At 36.5% G+C, this 19,205-nt stretch overlaps 1 protein-coding gene across 1 annotated transcript in view; it reads right to left on the bottom strand.

The window, feature by feature from the left end:
- RFX6 (regulatory factor X6) overlaps nt 1-17,079 on the bottom strand; it is a 43,835-nt gene extending 26,756 nt beyond the window's left edge. Inside the window, exons 1-6 of the mRNA XM_059699590.1 lie at nt 16,843-17,079; nt 16,416-16,572; nt 13,525-13,648; nt 11,703-11,764; nt 3,532-3,609; nt 2,387-2,414 (exon numbers count right to left, since the gene is read on the bottom strand). Coding sequence (XP_059555573.1) covers nt 2,387-2,414; nt 3,532-3,609; nt 11,703-11,764; nt 13,525-13,648; nt 16,416-16,572; nt 16,843-17,065 — 672 coding nt within the window. The 5' untranslated portion in view covers nt 17,066-17,079. The remainder of the gene's footprint in view (nt 1-2,386; nt 2,415-3,531; nt 3,610-11,702; nt 11,765-13,524; nt 13,649-16,415; nt 16,573-16,842) is intronic.
- Nucleotides 17,080-19,205: the final 2,126 nt, after the last annotated feature.

Genomic DNA, 19,205 nt, shown 5'->3' with positions numbered 1-19,205 from the left:
TGGAAGAAATTTTTTCTCTCTCAGCTCTCTGCCACAATGTTCTCCTCCTCTTGGCTCTCTAAATTTTCTTCAGTTATCTTGCTGACATTTTCTTCTACCTCACTTTGCACAACTGTTCTTGTAATCTCTTCTCTCCTCATTTATTTATTTCTAGACATTTCTATCCATTACGATGGCTTCCGTCTCTATTAAACTAAATATCTAAGTCCTCTTTCTTGTCCTAACACTGTGATGCTGCTAAACATCCTATAGATCACAGGACATCCCCACAACACAGAATTATTTGGCCCCAAATGTAAATAATACCAAGTCTGAGAAACTCTAATCTGTGCTGTTCCAACTGTCTGGACCACTTTTCCACTCTCTTCCCCTACTGCACTCCTCCTCCAAATTTCCACTTCTTTCTCAGTTATTTCCTTAAATGTCACTTCTTATGGGAAGTGTCCTTAACCACTTCAACTAGGTTAACTACCATGACACCCTTTATAATCACTTAAGACATATTTTCCTGCTACAATGTAAAGAGTCAAATCTATCCACTCACTGTTTTGTCCCCTAGCACCTTTAACTCCATATATCTATTAATATCTTGACCATGGGTTTTAAAAAATAGAACTTTACTCAGACTATTTTAGAAAGCAGATGTATCTCTTAGTCTCAATTTCCTCAGTTGTAAACTAGTAATGTTAACATCTGTTTTCCCTACCTCACAGTTATTCATGTTCAAATGACCAGAAATATGAACATTAATAAGTATTAATGTTCAAATGACTTACATTGAAAGTCCTGGGTCCTGAGCAAGCTATGATGGTCACCTTACGTACAAAATATTTTTTTAATTTCAATTTTGTTAAACAAATACTTTATTATTGTTTTTTAAGTATCTAGAGTAGTTCTGAGCCTTTAGAAAATCCTTAATGGTGTTCATTTCTATAATCATTATCATAATGGGACTCTATTATTTCTTCAGGTATCTTTAGAAAACTAGGCTATATAGCCTAACCAAAATCACTTATTTTCACTTTATCGACAAAATCTACACCTGAATGTGTCATGTACTCTTCTGAGGATGAAACAGAAGACTTGAGATACATTTTTCTATTATTCTATAAAGCAAGGGCTGCCATACACATGCTACATCAGCTGACAGTTTGCTAGTACATCAGTTCTACCAAAGTGGTAGAAAAAACACCTGAGAGAAGTTACTTAAATTCCCTGTTGACATAAACTTCAGTCAAGTGAAGTATATTTCTAAGTCAATATGCTTGCACTTTCACAATTGCTCATCTAATAAAGAGCTATTATTTCATTGACAAAGAGAGCAACCTCGAGAATTTTATTATATAACTAGCCATTAACTGCATTAAGAACACTGGTGGGAAGAACTTGGTCATTTCAGAAGATTGGGGCTTTATATTTTTTTCTTACGATAATATGCTTGCATCATTTCACCAAACTAATGGAGCTACAATTGACCTCAGGTCCAGATTTACCACCCAACTCAGGCTCATGTGCCCTAGTTCAGCAGCACCTCTTTTTTAGTTAACGTGATAATGAAGGCCTTATCATGTGCTTAATTAGCCATGCAATCCCTAATGGCAGTCTAACTCATTTAGATAAAGTCAGCTTGCTGATCTGTGGTTTGGTTGGGGGCTGGTAGGAGGAGGGGAGTCTAGAGATAAAGTGAGGGGGGATGGTATAATGTGCCCTTTCTCCCTAGCTCCCACCTCCACCATCCACAATCCCCCTCATGGAAGAAGTGGTCAGCAGAGTGACTAACAGTGGTTCTCAACCTTCCTAATGCCGCGACCCTTTAATACAGTTCCTCATGTTGTGGCGACCCCCAACCATAAAATTATTTTCATTGCTACTTCATAACTGTAATTTTGCTACTGTGATGAATCGTAATGTAAATATCTGATATGCAGGATGTATTTTCATTGTTCGCGACCCATAATATTGAAACAAACCATAACATAACATTTGGGCTTCTTGATAACTATTAAAGGTTTTATCTAAACAGGTATATTCCAAATAGCAATTCTTTCCATATCCTTAGCATTGGGCTTTCTGTTTACTCTTAAGTGGAAATTTCTTTGATCAGTAATGGTCTCTTTTTACAATAGCTTAAACATCTGATGTGAGGTATGGATAATTAAAAAATCACCTCTCCTAGGTTAATTGGAAGTTGTTCAGTAGGTCCATGCAAAGAACCATTAGCTGCCCCAAGTATAAATTAGCTCTGTCTGACGACTTCTGTCATTCAAGAAGCTTCTAATAAATAACATTTATTTCTATATTTGCCAACAAGGGTGATTAACATTTATTGATCAGTTTGCAATATAGTATAGCAGATGTAAAACGGAAGAAATGAAAATAATCTTACCTCATTCTTAAGCTTGCTTCCAGAAAACCTAAAAAATCAGTATATTTTCCATTAGTTAAAAATATACATATACAGTTATAGTTATCAAGAAAATGCAGAAAACCTACAAAATAGCATACTATGATTAGTGAAATAAATCTGGAGAAATTTATTAGATATTCAAAGAGATCCAAACATATTTTTCAACATAATAAAAAATAATTCTACTAAGGAAAAGTAAAATTAAAAATATGTGTGGAAGTCTGGTAAAATTTGAGGCAAGCCAAAAATACTTGATATTAAATATTTGTGTGCATTCTGGCTATAATTGCAGTTTAAAATGGGTAGGTAGTGGCTAGTAAGCCTCCATTATGCCCTTGGTAATATTTGAGTTCATCTTAGCAAGACTCAGGTGACCACATTTTTTTCCACAGGACACTTTACTTTTAAAATAATTCATTCTTTGAGAGCTAAGAGCAATTACTGATAAGTCACCAAGGCAATCTCAGATGTAGATTTAATTATTCTGAGCACTAGAATTTAAAAAATAATAATTGTATATATCATAGGTTTCACTGACTGTCATTTCACTTGTGAATTACCTCCTCCTGGGAGTTAATGGTAGATCAGAGCAAATGTGTTCTTTGCATTCATTTGTGTTTTTCCTTTCACAGAGACTCAAAAAGGTCAATAGTTTTATCTTAGTAAGGTAAGCTGGTAGTCGGGACATATGTGATTAGAGACAATTGTAATAAACTTTTCATCTGTGTAAGGTACTGGTCAAGCACATTGATATTTAAACAGGCTGTCTCTTAGCAAAAGAAAAACACACAATGTTTTTTTCTGCCTTTATTTTTACTGAATCCAGCCTGAAAACAGATTCAGCCTTATGACTAAATACTAATTTAAAAGCAATTCTGCTTCCCTGACTTTTTTGGTTCATCTCTCTGAAACACCCGTTTCACCATTAGTCATTAATGATGTGATTTATAAAAATTGTTTAGTAATCTAGACCATATCACAGAAATGTCTATTCGAAGTTGTAATTAAGGTCTGATGCTTAAAATAAAACATTTTTATAAGTAAAATTAGTAAGTCATTCTATTCAATAGATATGCATATTTAAAGAAAGGCAGAGAATTAGTTTGAAGATATTAGAACTCTACCTTGTGAGGCCTTTTCCAGAGTAAACGGAGTGGTAATATGCACTGCTTTCTTTGATGCCAATCCCGTAATAATGATACCTAGAACAAGGACAGGAACCAGCCGTGTGTTAATGTCGGAGTTTATGAAAGGGAAAAGGATACTGAAGTATAATTGAAATAAAGCTCAAGTAAGAACTGAAACCCACTGAGCACCTTCCTTTCCTGGTTTTTTTTCAAGCAACATATTAATATGCTAAATCCCTCTTTGATGGTAACTAATCCTGCTTGTTTAAAATATATTTAAAATGTACTTTTGGCTCTTTACTTGATAACGACAGAAAAATCACCTACCGCCAATTCCTTCAAACCTTTAAAAAGTTAGGTTTCAAAGCTAAAATACCAAGTAATTGTAGGCACTTAAATTTGTAAATGTATGCATTGGCTCTAAGTATATAGAATGTATCTATTTGCAAATGGCTCTATTCAGTTTAAATTTAATCAATTGAATAAAAAATGGTAGGTTTCCTTTGTAGTGTATCTGTTAGATGAAGAAAACAGTATGACATTACATGTGAGGAAGACATTGATATCATGCATAGGAATATGTATAAAGCATGTGACCCTTTAAAAGTTGTTTCTCATGTGGAATGAGAAGCCCAATTCACTATCATTTTCACTTCAGACTTTTGTGCAATAATGGGGGGGGGTACTATGTCATGAATCAATGGAAATATGAGTCACAGAATGTGTTACCTATGTATTACTATCAGAATCACTTGTGCTTGCCTACCTTGGGGCCTTTACTTTGCTGAGCTCTCTCTCCACTGGCAATATTCTTCCTTCGTGCCTCATTTCTTATCCATGCCTCAAGGCATGGCATTAATGCATGAAGCTTTGCCTGATCTCTAGTAAAACTAAATTCTCTTTCCTTTGAACTCCGCTTATGGTCATCTTTATCTCTTATAGCTTTATACTTCATACCATTGGTATATGTATATACATGGCTTACCTCCCCTACTAAATTATAAGATTTGGAGGAAGATAATTGTATCTTTCCTTTCATTGTGTTCCCATTGGACATTACTGTAAAGAAAAAAATCTCACTTATTGATAAATCAATGTACCTTGCTAAAAATTTAGAAACTGATAAAACACAAATTATCTTACAGCCAATAGTTTTCAACAACCTCCTCCTAGCACTGTGTATTTCCAGTTCACCAGTAAAATACTGGGGTTGAACAAATGTTGTATACCTAACAATGTGTATAAAGGGCATGGAATCAGTGTATTTAGGTGGGAAGAATGTCATTAGGAATATAAATATCTCTTTTGCAATGACCATTGTAAAACTTCAGCATGTTTCATATCTAGTTTTTTTCTGGAGCTGATAATATAATTTTCCTCCTTTAAGCTTCCTTTTAGTCTAACTAGGTATATGTTATGATCCGAGTGATGAGTCAGTGTCTTTGAGAACAGAGAAGAGATAACAAATGAGCAGCTCTCTGTCCTCGCAGCTAAAAGCAAACCTCATAAAAGTGGGAAGAGCCATTTCATGCAACGTTCACATGGATTTTTCCTCTCATTTGCAACATTTTTTAGCACTATTTTGTTGTTAATACTTTTCCCTAAAATAAACTTGCTAGGAAATATATGCCAGAAATATTCTAGCATAACAAAAACATATGCTGGTGCACGTTAAATAAAAAGGTGAAGTTTTCACTATTTTAATTTATATATACCACTACCTGATGCCTATTCTATAGGTTACTCTGAATAAAGATTCCAAAACATTCCATAGTTCTTTCTCTAAATGTTTTTTATCAATTTTTAATAAAGAAGATAAATAATAAATGCTCTAAAATCCTGGGTATGATTAGCTAATTCCTTTAAGAAAATGTTTTCATAACCCAAGTAGTCTTTGTGAACTAACAAAATTGTACTCATTCATTAGCATCAACTGTCCTTAGACATATATTAGAAATAAACAATTATTCATTAGTTTTTATGTCTACATTTTAAAGTTAATGTTATAAAATATACAATATTTTAATAGGACAAATGCAATTATTGCTGCTCTTTTTTACTACTAAAATATTTACATTGCATCTAATACTTTTCTTCATTTGCTGATCTATTTATACCTACACCTATATTTCTTCTTTTCCATTTCAGTCATTATATAGAATTCCTGAAACATATGTTCCCACTGAGCAAGTAGCCCTGATGTTCGTTTACACTGCCCAAATGATAACTGATAAGGAAATGATGGGATTAAGCTGTTCAGGGACTTGCAATAACTTACTATGATAAGAGCAGCTGCCATATCAGTTTTATTAACCCACTAAATCACCGCTAATAAATAAGATAATAGCTTTTGTCCATCATGTCTGAAAACCAAGATTCAACTGATCAAAGTCTATAAGAAATTAAAATGTAACTTCAAATCAAATCTACCTTTGCATGAAATCTACTCAACTATGTTCTCCCTTACTCCTCTGAGTTATTCTGAGCAAGGGTGGGATATGGGCTCTTTTTACTCAGAACTGTATTCCTAGGTTTAGTCATCTTCAGGACACTCAGTAAAACGCTTATTACGTAAATAAATATTAATAGTGGATGTTTTTTGACACCATGTATTCTATCTTACTATTCTTTGAATCTCAAAAACTCTTTTTTAACACCATGCTTTATATATCAATATAAATAAGAATGATTGCTCATTCTTGATATAACACACTTATACATAAAATAAGCAACACTTTTCATTACTCTTTTGTACCTATAGAACGTTGTTTTATTTATTAGAAATCTAAATTTAAAAAGATTTCAAAGAAAAATAATCAGTATATATTTTTGGCATCAGTTGCAAATCAAAGAGAAAAGAAGAAAAAGCCCAAAAGCAAAGTCAGTTTTTATCTGAGTGTTGAGAATGGGAAGAATCTATTGGGGATATTGGTTTTCTTGGCAGGAAGGGTGATGGTGAGAGTGAAGGAAGGGATGGAGAGCTGAGACGCTAATGTTGCCTGCCACTAGACTGGCTTTGTCCTAAAAACACACTTAGGTTAGATGCGCTAGGCCAGGGCGAGGCTTTCTGACCCCAAGTGCTAATCGTTAAGAGAGCCTTTTTCATAACCTTTGGCAGCGATGGCTTCTTATGAGGAACACTGACTGGCACTGGAATCAATTTCAATTGTTCCTAATTTTGACAGTGGGCTCCACATAGTGATTCTGTCCATTTGTTTTTGTTGTTTTTAACGCATCTGTTTTTTTTTTAAAAAAATATTTCCTCTCTTTATTTTGGTTGGATAATTTTTGACTCATTTTATTTAGTTAAACTGTTCATATCTTTTAACTTTGGATGAGGGAAAGAGATGAGTTGTGAGGATTAACCTTTTTTTATTATTTTAATCCTCACCCGAGGATATTTTTCCATTGATTTTTGTTGTTGTTGTTAGAGTTGAAGAGAGAAGGAAAGACAGAGAGAAATATTGGTGTGAGAGAAACACATCCATTGGTTGCCTGCACGTGCCCTGACCAGGGCAGGGGCAGGGGAGGAGCCTGCAACCGAGGTACCTGCCCTTGACTGGAATTGGACCCTGGACCCTTTCGTCCACAGGCCAATGCTCTATCCACTGAGCCAAACCAGCTAGGGCAGGATTAACCATTTTATAACACAGTTATGTCAGAACTTAGAAAAACAACTTGAAAATAAACACCGAATTCACTCCTATTTTTTCAACTCTATTAACCATCACTTTCTCACCATATATCAGTGTTTCCCAGGCTTTTGGATTTCATACATGGACCAGTAAAATCTGGAAAGTGACATTATTGCATGGACCCTAAAAGCACGTAAGGACAGTTTTAGAAGTGGTTCATCTTGTGCCCACAATACAGAAGAATCTTTTAGGTTAATCATCATCTAAAATAAATTATGTCTGACAGACCCAAATGAAATAATTGGATATACTATAGCATATTCTATAAGAATTTGTAAAAAATTGAGAACTTATATTTTTAAATGGCCATCATTAATATATTCTAATATGTAATCCACAAAGATTCAAATAAATTAATACCCAACTTATATTTTGAAATAATATAAATAAATATTCAGTAATAATACATTTAGGGCACTATGCTAAATACTACAATAAAATAAATTTTACAAAATTACTAGTAAAATTGGGAGAAATTATAAATTCCTGTTTTTCCAAAATATGTTTACAGCTTCATTTATATTTCTGGTTCATCATTTGTTCATATTTCTAGAGACATAAAAACATCTTTCATAAAATGTAAATTTTTGAAATATTACACAGCCATTAGAAATGATGATTGTAAAGATACTATACCAACATATAAGAATGTTTAGGACAAAATTAAAGGCAGAAAGCAAAATTGTGTTTGTACTACAAACTTGCTTTTACATAAAATATAAATATATTTCAATAAACTAAAATAGTTAAAAATGCCTTATGATTGAAGCTTGAGAAAATGTTAGCTCTTTGAGAAAGAATCCAATAAAAATAATAAAAGTCCAATAAAAAATAAAAATTTAAAACTTTGATCAGAAAAAAAACTTTAGAAAAACAAAAGTTCAATTAAACAATTGTTTTCTTGATATGACTGATATCAGAACGAGGTAGGCTTTACTAGTTGACAAAGCTCAAGCTGTAGAGCCAAATAAACCTTGACTTACATGCCAATATTGTTATTTTATAGTATCTGTGTGGGCTTGAGCAAGTCAATAATCTTAACTGCAGTCTCCTGATTTGTAAAACACAGGAATTCCAATCTTGTATTATCATTGTAAGGATTAGTGTGTGTGTGTGTGTGTGTGTGTGTGTGTGTGTGTGTGTTGCTCAATAAATAATAACTTTAACTGCATTGCTGATATTTTGATACATTGAGTTATTAATTTCATATCATTAAGAATAAAAAGGTTGAAAACATATTCATTTCTTCATTCCTATACTTTAATTTTCAAAAGAAACCTATGAGGTAGATATTTTATACTTACTTTACTGATGAAAAGCTGAACAATTCATTTAAAGTTATACAGCTTTATATGAAAGTATGAAATTAAAGCTTAGATTTGTCCAACTTTAAACCTCATGCTCTTAACCACTAAGAAATGCTGCCTTTTGATATGTACCATCTCCTAAAATTAAAATAGAATATTTTATATATTTTTAGAAATATATAAAAACAAGAACACTACCTGGCTAAGCATAATTACATCGAAACAATACCAACTACAAGATACACAAACTCTGCATTTTGCCCTATCTTTTAACATCCTTAGTTTACATATGGAAAATTTCATTTTCCCATGATATCAAAATACCAAACATATAAGAGCAAGTTATAACAAGCAAATGGCATATCAGGAAGGTAGAAGAAAATTCAAAGCTAATGCTTTGTTCTTGGGCATGTCTGCTCTTAGATATCAAACAAATTGCCTGAAGTCACCATGTATCGTTACATAAACCTAAACACTGGAGTCTCCGTGTGGCACAAAGGACAGGGTTAATGACTCATCCCTAATCCTAAAGGCTCCTTCCAGGATTAATTGACTCTCTGCAGCCTGCCTGCCCTCTGTAGGCCCTAGAAAGAGGATTTCTCAGCATCGCTTTGCCTCTTTTTTATTATCTATCTACTTCAAACACAAACTGATCTTTCCTCCACACACAATTCAGTAGAAATCAAATTCAATAGAAATCAGCCAGATAAATTGAGTCAACTTTGAATAAAAGCTGACTTGGTCAAAAGGAAAAAGCTAACATATCTTTCAACCCGACATTTATTTCTCCTTCTCAGGCCATGACACTGTTAACATTAATTGGAATCAATTAGATGAATACTAATTGATAATCTATTATGTATTAGACAACAGATAAAATATGAGTATAAATGAAACAAAATCTCTATCCTCAAAATACTATCTGTTGAGGGGAAGAAATAAGTTAATTTCACATTAAGATAGGTTCCAACAGATTGCTATGAGATACAAAGAAAGAACCTACAACAAATCAAGAAGCTAAGAAAAGATCCTGAAGAAGAGGAAGTTCATGGGACATACTTTTAAATGGATAATATTTCAATATGCCCCTAGGGAATAGGTCATTTCAATGGAGGAAGACAGACTAAACAAAGAAGAGACAGTTGAGGGCGAAGCAATGGGTAGTAGGACAGTAATTTGGGGAAAGCATAGGCTGCATGTTGAGAAATGAGAACTAGATTACAGGGGGCCTTGACTTATGAGTGTCCCGACTGACGAGTTTTTTGAGATACCAGCTGTCTCTCAGCCGATTTTTGCTTTGAGCTGACAGAGTAATTTAATGAGCTTGGTCTTGGAACGAATTAAACTCATAAGTCAAGGCCCCACTGTATAAGATAGGAAAATGGATTGGGACTAATTCATAATGGGCCTTTAATGTCAACGTGAGAAAAATTTGTCTTTCGTAGTAGAAATGGTGAGCTGTTGAAAGTTTCTGAGCACGAGAGAGGCATGATTGAATCTGAACGTTAGAAGGTCAATTTAGAAAAAAATGTATTGAACAGACTGGAAGAACTGAGTCAAGACCAGGTTATTAAAGTGAGAACCAAGACAGATTCAAGAGAAGTCCAAAAATAGGACCTCTTTTTTTGGCAAGGGACTAAGACTGAGTTAGACAATAGGGTTGCCACCAGTCACATGTGGATATTGACCGCTTGCAATGTGATTGGTCTGAGTTGAGATGTGCTGTAAATGTCAAATACACACTGGATCTCAAAAACTTAATAGAAATGAAAGAACATAAAATATGTCATTAATGATTTCTATTTTGATCACATGGTAATCAAATGTTCTGGACATGTTAGATTAAAACATTAAAATCAATTCTATTTGTTCTTTTTTAATGTGGCTGCTACAATTTTTTAAAGCTATGCAGCTCCATTATATTTCATTGGACAGTGCTGAATTAGATGTTAGGGCAGAAGGAGATGCCAGTGCGGCAGAAAATGAGGTAGGGGAAGGAAGAGGACCTGGCAGGGCTGTGACAGAAGCCATCGAGGAAGTTTTATGTATGTGTTTCCAGGTGCCAAGGACAATGAGAAATGGTAAAAAGTAAGCCATTGGGGTTTTGCCCAAATGCTAATAAAGAAGTGGACTAGAACAGAGACGTGGTTCACACTAAGGGAACTGAGCTGATAGCTACTCTTTCAAGAAACAGCAAAGAGTCCTGGCCAATGTGGCTCAGTTGGTTGGGTTGTAGTCCCCTGCACCAAAGGGTTGTGGGTTCTATTCCCCGTCCAAACACATACGTAGATTGTGGATTCAATCCACGGGAGGCAACCAATAAGTGTTTCTACCTCTTTCCCTCTCCCTTCCTCTCTTTCTAAAAAAGTCATTAAGAACATATCCTCAGTTGAGAATTTAAAATTTTTTTAAAAAGGGAACTAGGAAAGCTAAAAAGAATAACAGTAATTAGGAAGAGTAGTATAGTAGGTTTGCAATTATTTTATTTTTATCAACATACAAGGAATCTGGATATGTTTTTAGGTAGAAGGAAAGGAAAAACCAAAAACAGAAAAGAGTCAATAACTGATGGACAAGAACCTATAACTGTGGGTTCTACAAAAATTGTCACAAGAGAAATAAATAGCTAAAGTTACCAAGAGAGGGACTATATGACACCTTATTTTATGTTTCTAATTATACACTAGAGACGACCAACGAGGTCATTTGGGCATGCTATTTGTCTTCAAGGGGAAAGAAGGGATTCTGAGAAATTATTATCTGAAAGAAAACCAGAGGAAGGACCTGAACCATGCTTCCAGCCCGGCTTCGGCTTTGTCTTTAGAAGCATGAGTTCCATTGGGTCACTTACTGAGCTACAAACATTTTCCTTTGCTGACCCTGGTGCCTTCAAGGGTGGCTTTAAAATTATGAAAATGATTCATTTAAATGTTCTCATCAGAAAAAATATTATGGTTTCTTTGTAAATTTTGCTTTTTAAATAAACATCCTAAAACTCATTCATTTTTCTTTTTACTCCTTACAGTTGTTAAAAGTCTGTCTTATCAAGAAGAAAATACCTGGTTCTATTCACCAGGAAAGACAATACTTATTTTACATCGTGTCAATCATCATGCACAAGGTATCCTATGTACAGGTGTGATATGTGTTTATTGATGTGTCTTACTTTGAATGGCCTCTTGTTCCAAGCCGTCTTGTCGTTAAGAGGGGAAATTTCTGGCGAATTGTCTAAAATGAAAGTCAATTACTTTAGTTTTCAGAAAGTGTGTGGTTCTATTGCAAGTCACCCATAACTAATTCTAAAAAGTAAATCTTGAACTTCAAGTAAATATTTAGTCTGGAAAAGGAATATCATACACACATTGATAAGCAATAATACATAAGCAGAGGCAGGAAGGGACTTCTTTTATGAGATTGTTCTATGTGGAAATTATATCCATTTCCAAGGCAGATCATACCAATATGTGCTTTTACTTGATGTTACTACCAAGGCAATTATTATTTTATCTACTTAGTGGAAAGATTTAGGTTTCTCATAATAAAGAAACCAATAGGTTTACCAATAATTAAATACCCATCTCCAACCCCAAAGAAATACATGAAATCTTTTCTGCGTGACTGAATCTCCACAGCAGTGTTTTAACTTTTTCTTTGTGTTTCTGTCTCTAAATTCACTTTAAAAATTAGCATCTGATTAAAGAACAAAAATCTCTTCTACATAAAGCCGGAGTTTTAATCTGGATTATAGGAGATCCATACTTGATCTCTGAAGGACTCCATGGCAAAGTTTATGTCTGTGTTAATTTCTTGGGAAATGGTTTTGTAGTTTTTAACCAGATTCTCAAGGTGTTTCATGACTCCCCAAACTAAAAACTACTGCCATAAGGTGGATTCATGAAATAATAATGCTAAAATGGACATTAAAAGTTGTCTTATTCATCCTCCTTATGTTATAGAAAGAGGGAACTGAATTTTTAAAAAGTTAATTACTTTTCAGAAGGTCTCACAACAAATTATTCGCAGTCTAGGCTAAAACCTAAATCACTGGATCACATGCACCATATCATACTATCCCTCATAAACAGATTTTTAAAATAAGGTAATAAACCATTTTATTTTTTCAAATGGAGAAGCTGGACCATAGTAGTCATTATTTTCTGGACAACGAGTCCCTCTACAGGATAGAATTTGGATTTCAGTTTATATAAGATGCAATGTTTGAGCCTTAGCTAAGCTTCCTACAGCTTTTTTCTGGGATTTCCTAGGTTCTTAGACAATAGAGCATGAGAAGAATTTCAAAGAACAAGACTTTCCCAAGATATTGACAGCGTTTCCTTATTCTCAAAATGAGATCAACATATAGAAATATAGTAATGTCAGTTCTATAGAGTCTCATTCTCATCATATAGTTTGGGTCGAAAGAAATGTTTATAAATGAGAGAAATTTAACCCGTTCCATCACACCTTGGAGTTTGAGGTGTAAACATACTCAGAGTGAAATGGAGAATTAAGAGAACTATTTATGTAATAGAATAAAAATGTATTGAAAACTCATATACTCAGAATAGCTAAATAATAAACATAATCACCAATTGCATTGACAAGATACTTGTCACTTTTACTTAATTTTGCTTCTCCATACAGGCCAGACCACACGCTTTAATATATCCCTCATAGAAGGGAAATGTCACTGCTCAACTGGAGTTTGCTTTAAGATCGAGTTAAGTCTTCTGATAGCCAGGGTTCTAATACTCAAATATATAGTAGTGCAAGGTAAAACATATAGTTCAAGATAAAACATATAGTATGTAAAGTCAAAGTAAAATATATAGTAGTTCCAGATACAGCTCTTAAGATACTTGGTTTATGCATGAGAAACAAATTTCTTACTATTCTGTATGAAAACTTGTTCAGATGAATTTGTTCCCACGCTGTCTGCCTGACATAACTTTAATTGTAAGGTAGTATAGCCAATATGTGCCACTTACCTTTCCAAAGGTGGCTGCACAGGCTGGCTCCAATTTCTCTTTCCTGCAGAAATCTAAATAGTGTGCATAAAGGATGCACCGTGGTAAGCAAACTCCTTCACATACAATGTAATTCTCTTCAAGCCTAAGGGAAAAGGCAAAAAGTAAGATCGAACATTTTGTTTACTGCTTCTTTCCATTCCCCTTTCATATTGATTTGATGCCCATTTTGAATAGAGATTTTATGCAAACGAGTTCATGAGTAGACATAAGCAGACTACCTTTATTCAGGATATTCAAAATCAGATCACAGGATTAATGTCAGAAGAGCAAGAATCCCAATGAACATCTGCTAGTGCAGTTATAGTATAAGGGCTAACATAAAACCACTCCTGCGTGATCCACACCTCAAAGAATAGGTCTTACTTCTATATTAATCCTCACTGTTCAACAGGGTTTGCTCTGTGATATACAGATATTGATGGTGAAGTTGAAGATGATGGTTTTTTAAAAGAACGTTATCAATGCTAAAGGGCTGCCAGGCTTCAGGATGGCAAATGCCATACTTTCATTCAGAAATTAGTTCTGAACCCCGCATAGTTAGGGAAGCATGGTGATACATTTATTTGGAAAATACATAAGAATAAGCTCATTTCACTCAACTCTGAAATGGCACTGATCTATTTCTATCCCACATCTTTTAGCTGTGAGCAGTACTATAATTACTTAAAACATTCTGCACACTTGAAACATGCAATTCTCTATAGATACATACAAATATGACAAATTCATCTCTATATTATAAATACAATAATATAAACTTTGAAAATATAGATAATTCTATTTAATTTGGACACCTATAATTGCAATTAAATGTAATTTATATAAATGTAATGATATATATTTAAAGGTTACAAATATCTGAAGAACAATCAAGAAATCAGAACTTGTAGATTCTATTTCTAGTTTTTCTAACAATTCAGTAGGTGATTTTGGCTAAAACTTACCCATTTTCTGTATAGTAAAGTCATAATTATTACTATATGGGAACAATGCAATATAGAGCATATATTCAGATTAAAATTAGGTGGAACTTTTTAATATCTCTGATTTACATATTCCCAAGGTACATGAGATAAAAGGTAAAGGATATATTCCTCAAGCAGATAAAGCATCAGACATCTATTTTGCTATAAAGAAGGACTATAAGAACTGAAGACAAAGTAAGATTTGCATACATAAAATCAAACACCTGGTTGACAATGAAAATCTGAGTTAACCAGCCAGATTTTTCACTTTCACTTTCAGTTCTAATTTTTAACATCCCCAATATAATCTATAAACTTAAGGGAAAAATTCTCAAAATACAAATAACTCATATATATATATGACACATTTTTGGCGTAAGGGTGTGGAAAATTTAAATAAAATGACAGGATTTTATAGTTACAAAAAACATGAATATCACTGAGAAACACTCAACTATTTAAAAATTGTATATTAATAACGTGCATAGGATGCCTACTTTCCCCCTGGCTGTTTTGATGTTGTTGTAGGCATTGCTTTTGTCTTCAAATTACGGAGTAATCCTAGACATGAATACAATTTGGAGTATAACTTTTTAAAAATCATAATGCATTCATATTTATAAAATAAAAACCCAAGTTTGTTTCTATTCACTCAATTTGAACTGAAAAAAACGTGGAAGTGATCATTCAAAAGACTTCCATAATATATCTGAAATCAAAACATTTTTGCCTCAATTCTCCTAATGAAAATAGTTGTGTCCTAAATATTTCAGATTATCAGCTCAATTATTTACTGCTCTGGTCTTAACCAGTAAGTGTGACATCAGCTTCAATAGCTAAGCCATAGCTTTAGAAGACTATTGGCTTATATTTGAATATTTCAAGGGGGTCAAATATACAATTATAAAAATTTAGTATATGAGACTGTAATTCAGTGTTATAATAAATAAAAATAAAATTTTACTAGTTTTTTATACTGTTTTTTTTGTATTTTTCTAAGATTTACATAATACTTTACATATAAACAGAATATGTAACTAATCAGTGAATAGACTTTTTTACTTACTTGCTTATTACTTGGGATTTGGGAGAAAATTTATACTCCTATTTCTTCACACTGTGAGAGGAAGTTTAATATTATATTTTACTTTAAATCATCTTTCTTTTAGATCAATATTACAAAATGTTCTTTATAGAGAAAGCCTACTGATAAATTGTTGGTTTTAAAAGATTTTCCACAAAATCCAATTTGTGATATTTCACTATAATAAATCATATATGACAAGTGCTATAATAATAGCTGAACATTTATTTAAGTTATAGCACAATATCTTAACTGATTTTTCCATGTGTTCTAGTCCAAATGCATTCCATCTTATGGTCCATAGATAGTTTTTCATTTGCCTCCTTTGTTTAATTTGCCCTCTTACGGATAAAGGCAACGTTAAGATCCTTCATCCTTTCAAATTGTTTTTAAGAGTCGTGTTTTATAAACACAAAGCTCCCAAATCACAAACACCTAAGGAGCAAACTGATTTCATGTTAAGCAAACAAGTCATAAAAGCATTCATTACTGCTTACATTCGAATAAATTCTAGTTTTAGCCAGTAATGAACAGACTGTGGTTTTGATTTGTACTGCAGATCATTTTTCATGGGTATCAAAATATGTCCCTATGCCACTCAGTGGGGGGGGGGGGGGGGGAAATTGGGTACGTTTCTAATTTGTCTTTTAAACTTTCCACAAAAAGTGTGAGGGAGCCCTAACTGGTTTGGCTCAGCGGAAAAGTGTGAGGGAGAGGCAGAATGAGAAACGCAAAGATCCTGAAGGTACTGGCTTTGAAAACGCAACAGGTGCTGAAGTACCCCTGGGGGCGAGTCTTACCACTGCAGGGTGAGCTGTGTCTGCTTCTTTTTATCCTTCATCATCTGCGTGATGGTTTTCTTCTGCGACAGGTGTGCGTCCGCTGCTTTGGCTTTGCTGTCGTGACCGTCCGAATCCTCCTCTTCAGAGGAAAAGTTGCCGTTGCTTAAATGCATTTCTGATCGCGAGTTGGAAAGACGATACAGAAAATCAGAATATAAAATTATCAAGTCTCTTAAGGTGCCTGTGCGTCAAACGGGAAGCCCTACGGGAAGTCCCTTCATGTCTAGTTAACAAAGATTTTCCTGGAGGGAAATACAAAGATCCGAACAGAACGAGCTACGTATCTGTGCGTTTGCGGTGTGTTTATTTCTGTTACCGGATGCCTTTCATAGACTGCATCCTCATCCCGGTCCCGATCGCATCCCCCGAGGGAGCGGGCACGCACCTGACTTAACTCCGGTCTGCAGCTCCGAGTCGCCTTCCTTCTCCGCGCCGCCCAGCGCGCCTCCGGGCTGCGCCTCGGCCGCCAGGTACACCCTCTCCCCGGGGTAGCCGAGCAGGCCCTTGCTCAGGAGCGGCACGCAGCACTCGCCCCGGGGCTCAGCGGTAAGTGGGGGCGACGGCTGTGCCTGCGGGAAGGCGTCCTCCAGCTCCGGGACCTTGGCCATCCTCCCGGCCGCGGGAGACCTGGGCACCGCCACGCCGCCGGCTCCCGCGGAACCTCCTGCCCGGGGCGGGGCGGGGCGGGGCGGGGCGGGGCTGGGACCCGGGCTGCAGGGGCGGGGGCCGCAGGCTCGGGATCCCCCCGGCGTCCTGGAGGAGGAAGGCTTTGCACCGGTACAGCGCAGATCGCCCTGGGAGCCGGTGGCCGAGGGACCGCCTTTCCGCACCGTCTGCGGTCCAGACGGATGCTCAACTCCGAGCTCGCTTCCTCACCTGCGCCCGCTCGCCGGGGCAATGGAGTCCAGTTCCCTACATCTCCCCCCCCCCGCCCCCGCCCCTCCCTTTCTCTCAGCTGGCGCTCTTCACAACCAACCCAGAAAGGCCAGGGAACGCTCCCCTGTGTTGTCTGGGGAAAGAGCCGCTGTCCCCATCCCTACTCTCAGGAGACATGAGCGATGCGCCTGTGAGCCCAGGCCTGGGAGAAGGGACCCCAGCGCACCGTTCAGTGATGCACAACCTGGGCCGGGGCTTACTCACTCGGGGGCAAAGCGAGGGGTTGGTGAGGGCCCTTCTCCATGACTTGGGGACAGACTCCATTGCATCACAGGAGTCGAGACCGACCTGCTGGGTGCTCAAGGGCTCAGAAACCCAGGCCTCGCTTTCCTGGAGGTTCATTCGCTCCCATTTACCGTATTTTGTTATGTAACCATTTAACCGGGCCCCTGCGGATTCCTCATATCTTATGCCTCTGAGTGGTACAATGGACATTTGTTAAAGTGAAAATGAAATCGCAATACGTATTTCATTTCCAATCCAAAGTGGCAAGAGAGTCGTGTGTGTTGAAAATGATAACGTGTGCTCTCTTGAAGGTGAAGAAATCAGTAGAGATTTGGGGTGGGTGCTGCCTGATTGTCACTGAGGAGCATTATCTTGCCTAAACAGCCAGGATGATGGGAGTGTTTAAACCTTTCCCATTTTTTAGCTCCACTTGTTGGTGACCAGATGGGATGTGTTCAGGGTGGTATGGCCTGAACCCTACTACTCGCTGAGAAAGGCATTACCTCTCTGTCAAAGGCTTTCTCCTTACCTGGTCCTTCCAGCAGCTGGGTTCAGAGAATGGCAAGAACTAATGTTGCTTAAAGGAAGAATCACATCACCTGTGACGAATGAACAAGCCTTGCGTGGAATGGAAACGTTATTTCCCGGAGTGCGGCCTTTGGGGACTATCCAGGAACAGAAGAAGCACTTTCTATCTAAAATAACTGCTCAAGCCGGACCAGCGCGACTCAGTGGTTGAGCTTCGACCTATGAACCAGGAGGTCATGGTTCCATTCCAGGTAGGTCAGGGCAGGAGCCAGGGTTGCAGGCTCAATCCCCAGCATGGGGTAGGCAGGAGGCAGTCAATCAATGATTCTCTCTTATCATTGATGTTTCCATCTCTTTCTCCCTCTCCCGTCCTTTCTGAAATCAGTAAAAATATAATAAAAAGTAAAATAAAATAGCTGCTCAACTAGTAACTCTGACTGGGCCAGAACTCACTATAGTTGTTGCCAAACAGTTATCAGTTTCATGAATAACATTTTTTATCACAATCATTACAAAGATAGGTATCTGTCTTAAGCTTCGAAAAGAGACTTCAACTTGAATTGGGGTCCAGAGCTAATAACTCAGCCCTAGACCAGAAGCACCTCTGTTGAGAAAGTGCTGTTAAACCCATTCAAGTGTCTAGACCAAGTGTCTTGGCCCTTTAAATACAGTTCCTCATGTTGTGACCCAACCATAAAATTATTTTCGTTGCTACTTCATAACTGTAATGTTGCTACTGTTATGAATCATAATGTAAATATCTGATATGCAGGATGCTCTTAGGCGACCCCTGTGAAAGGGTTGTTCGACCACCAAAGGGGTCGCGACCCACAGGTTGAGAACCTCTGGAGTCCACTGGATTTTTTGGGGGATGTGATGAGATATCATCTCGCCTTGTAACTTTCCATACTATAAACCCCAATGAGTGGCTGATGCTAATAACGTGTTTGTTTGTTGTTCGGTAGCACATAGGACTCAGGGGTGGGCAAACTTTTTGACTCGAGGGCCACAATGGGTTCTTAAACTGGACCAGAGGGCTGGAACAAAAGCATGGATGGA

The sequence above is a fragment of the Myotis daubentonii genome, chromosome 6, assembly GCF_963259705.1.
Source record: "Myotis daubentonii chromosome 6, mMyoDau2.1, whole genome shotgun sequence".
Classification (NCBI taxonomy): Eukaryota; Metazoa; Chordata; class Mammalia; order Chiroptera; family Vespertilionidae; genus Myotis; species Myotis daubentonii.
Note: the sequence above shows the minus strand (reverse complement) of the source record. Positions and strands in the feature narration are given on the sequence as shown.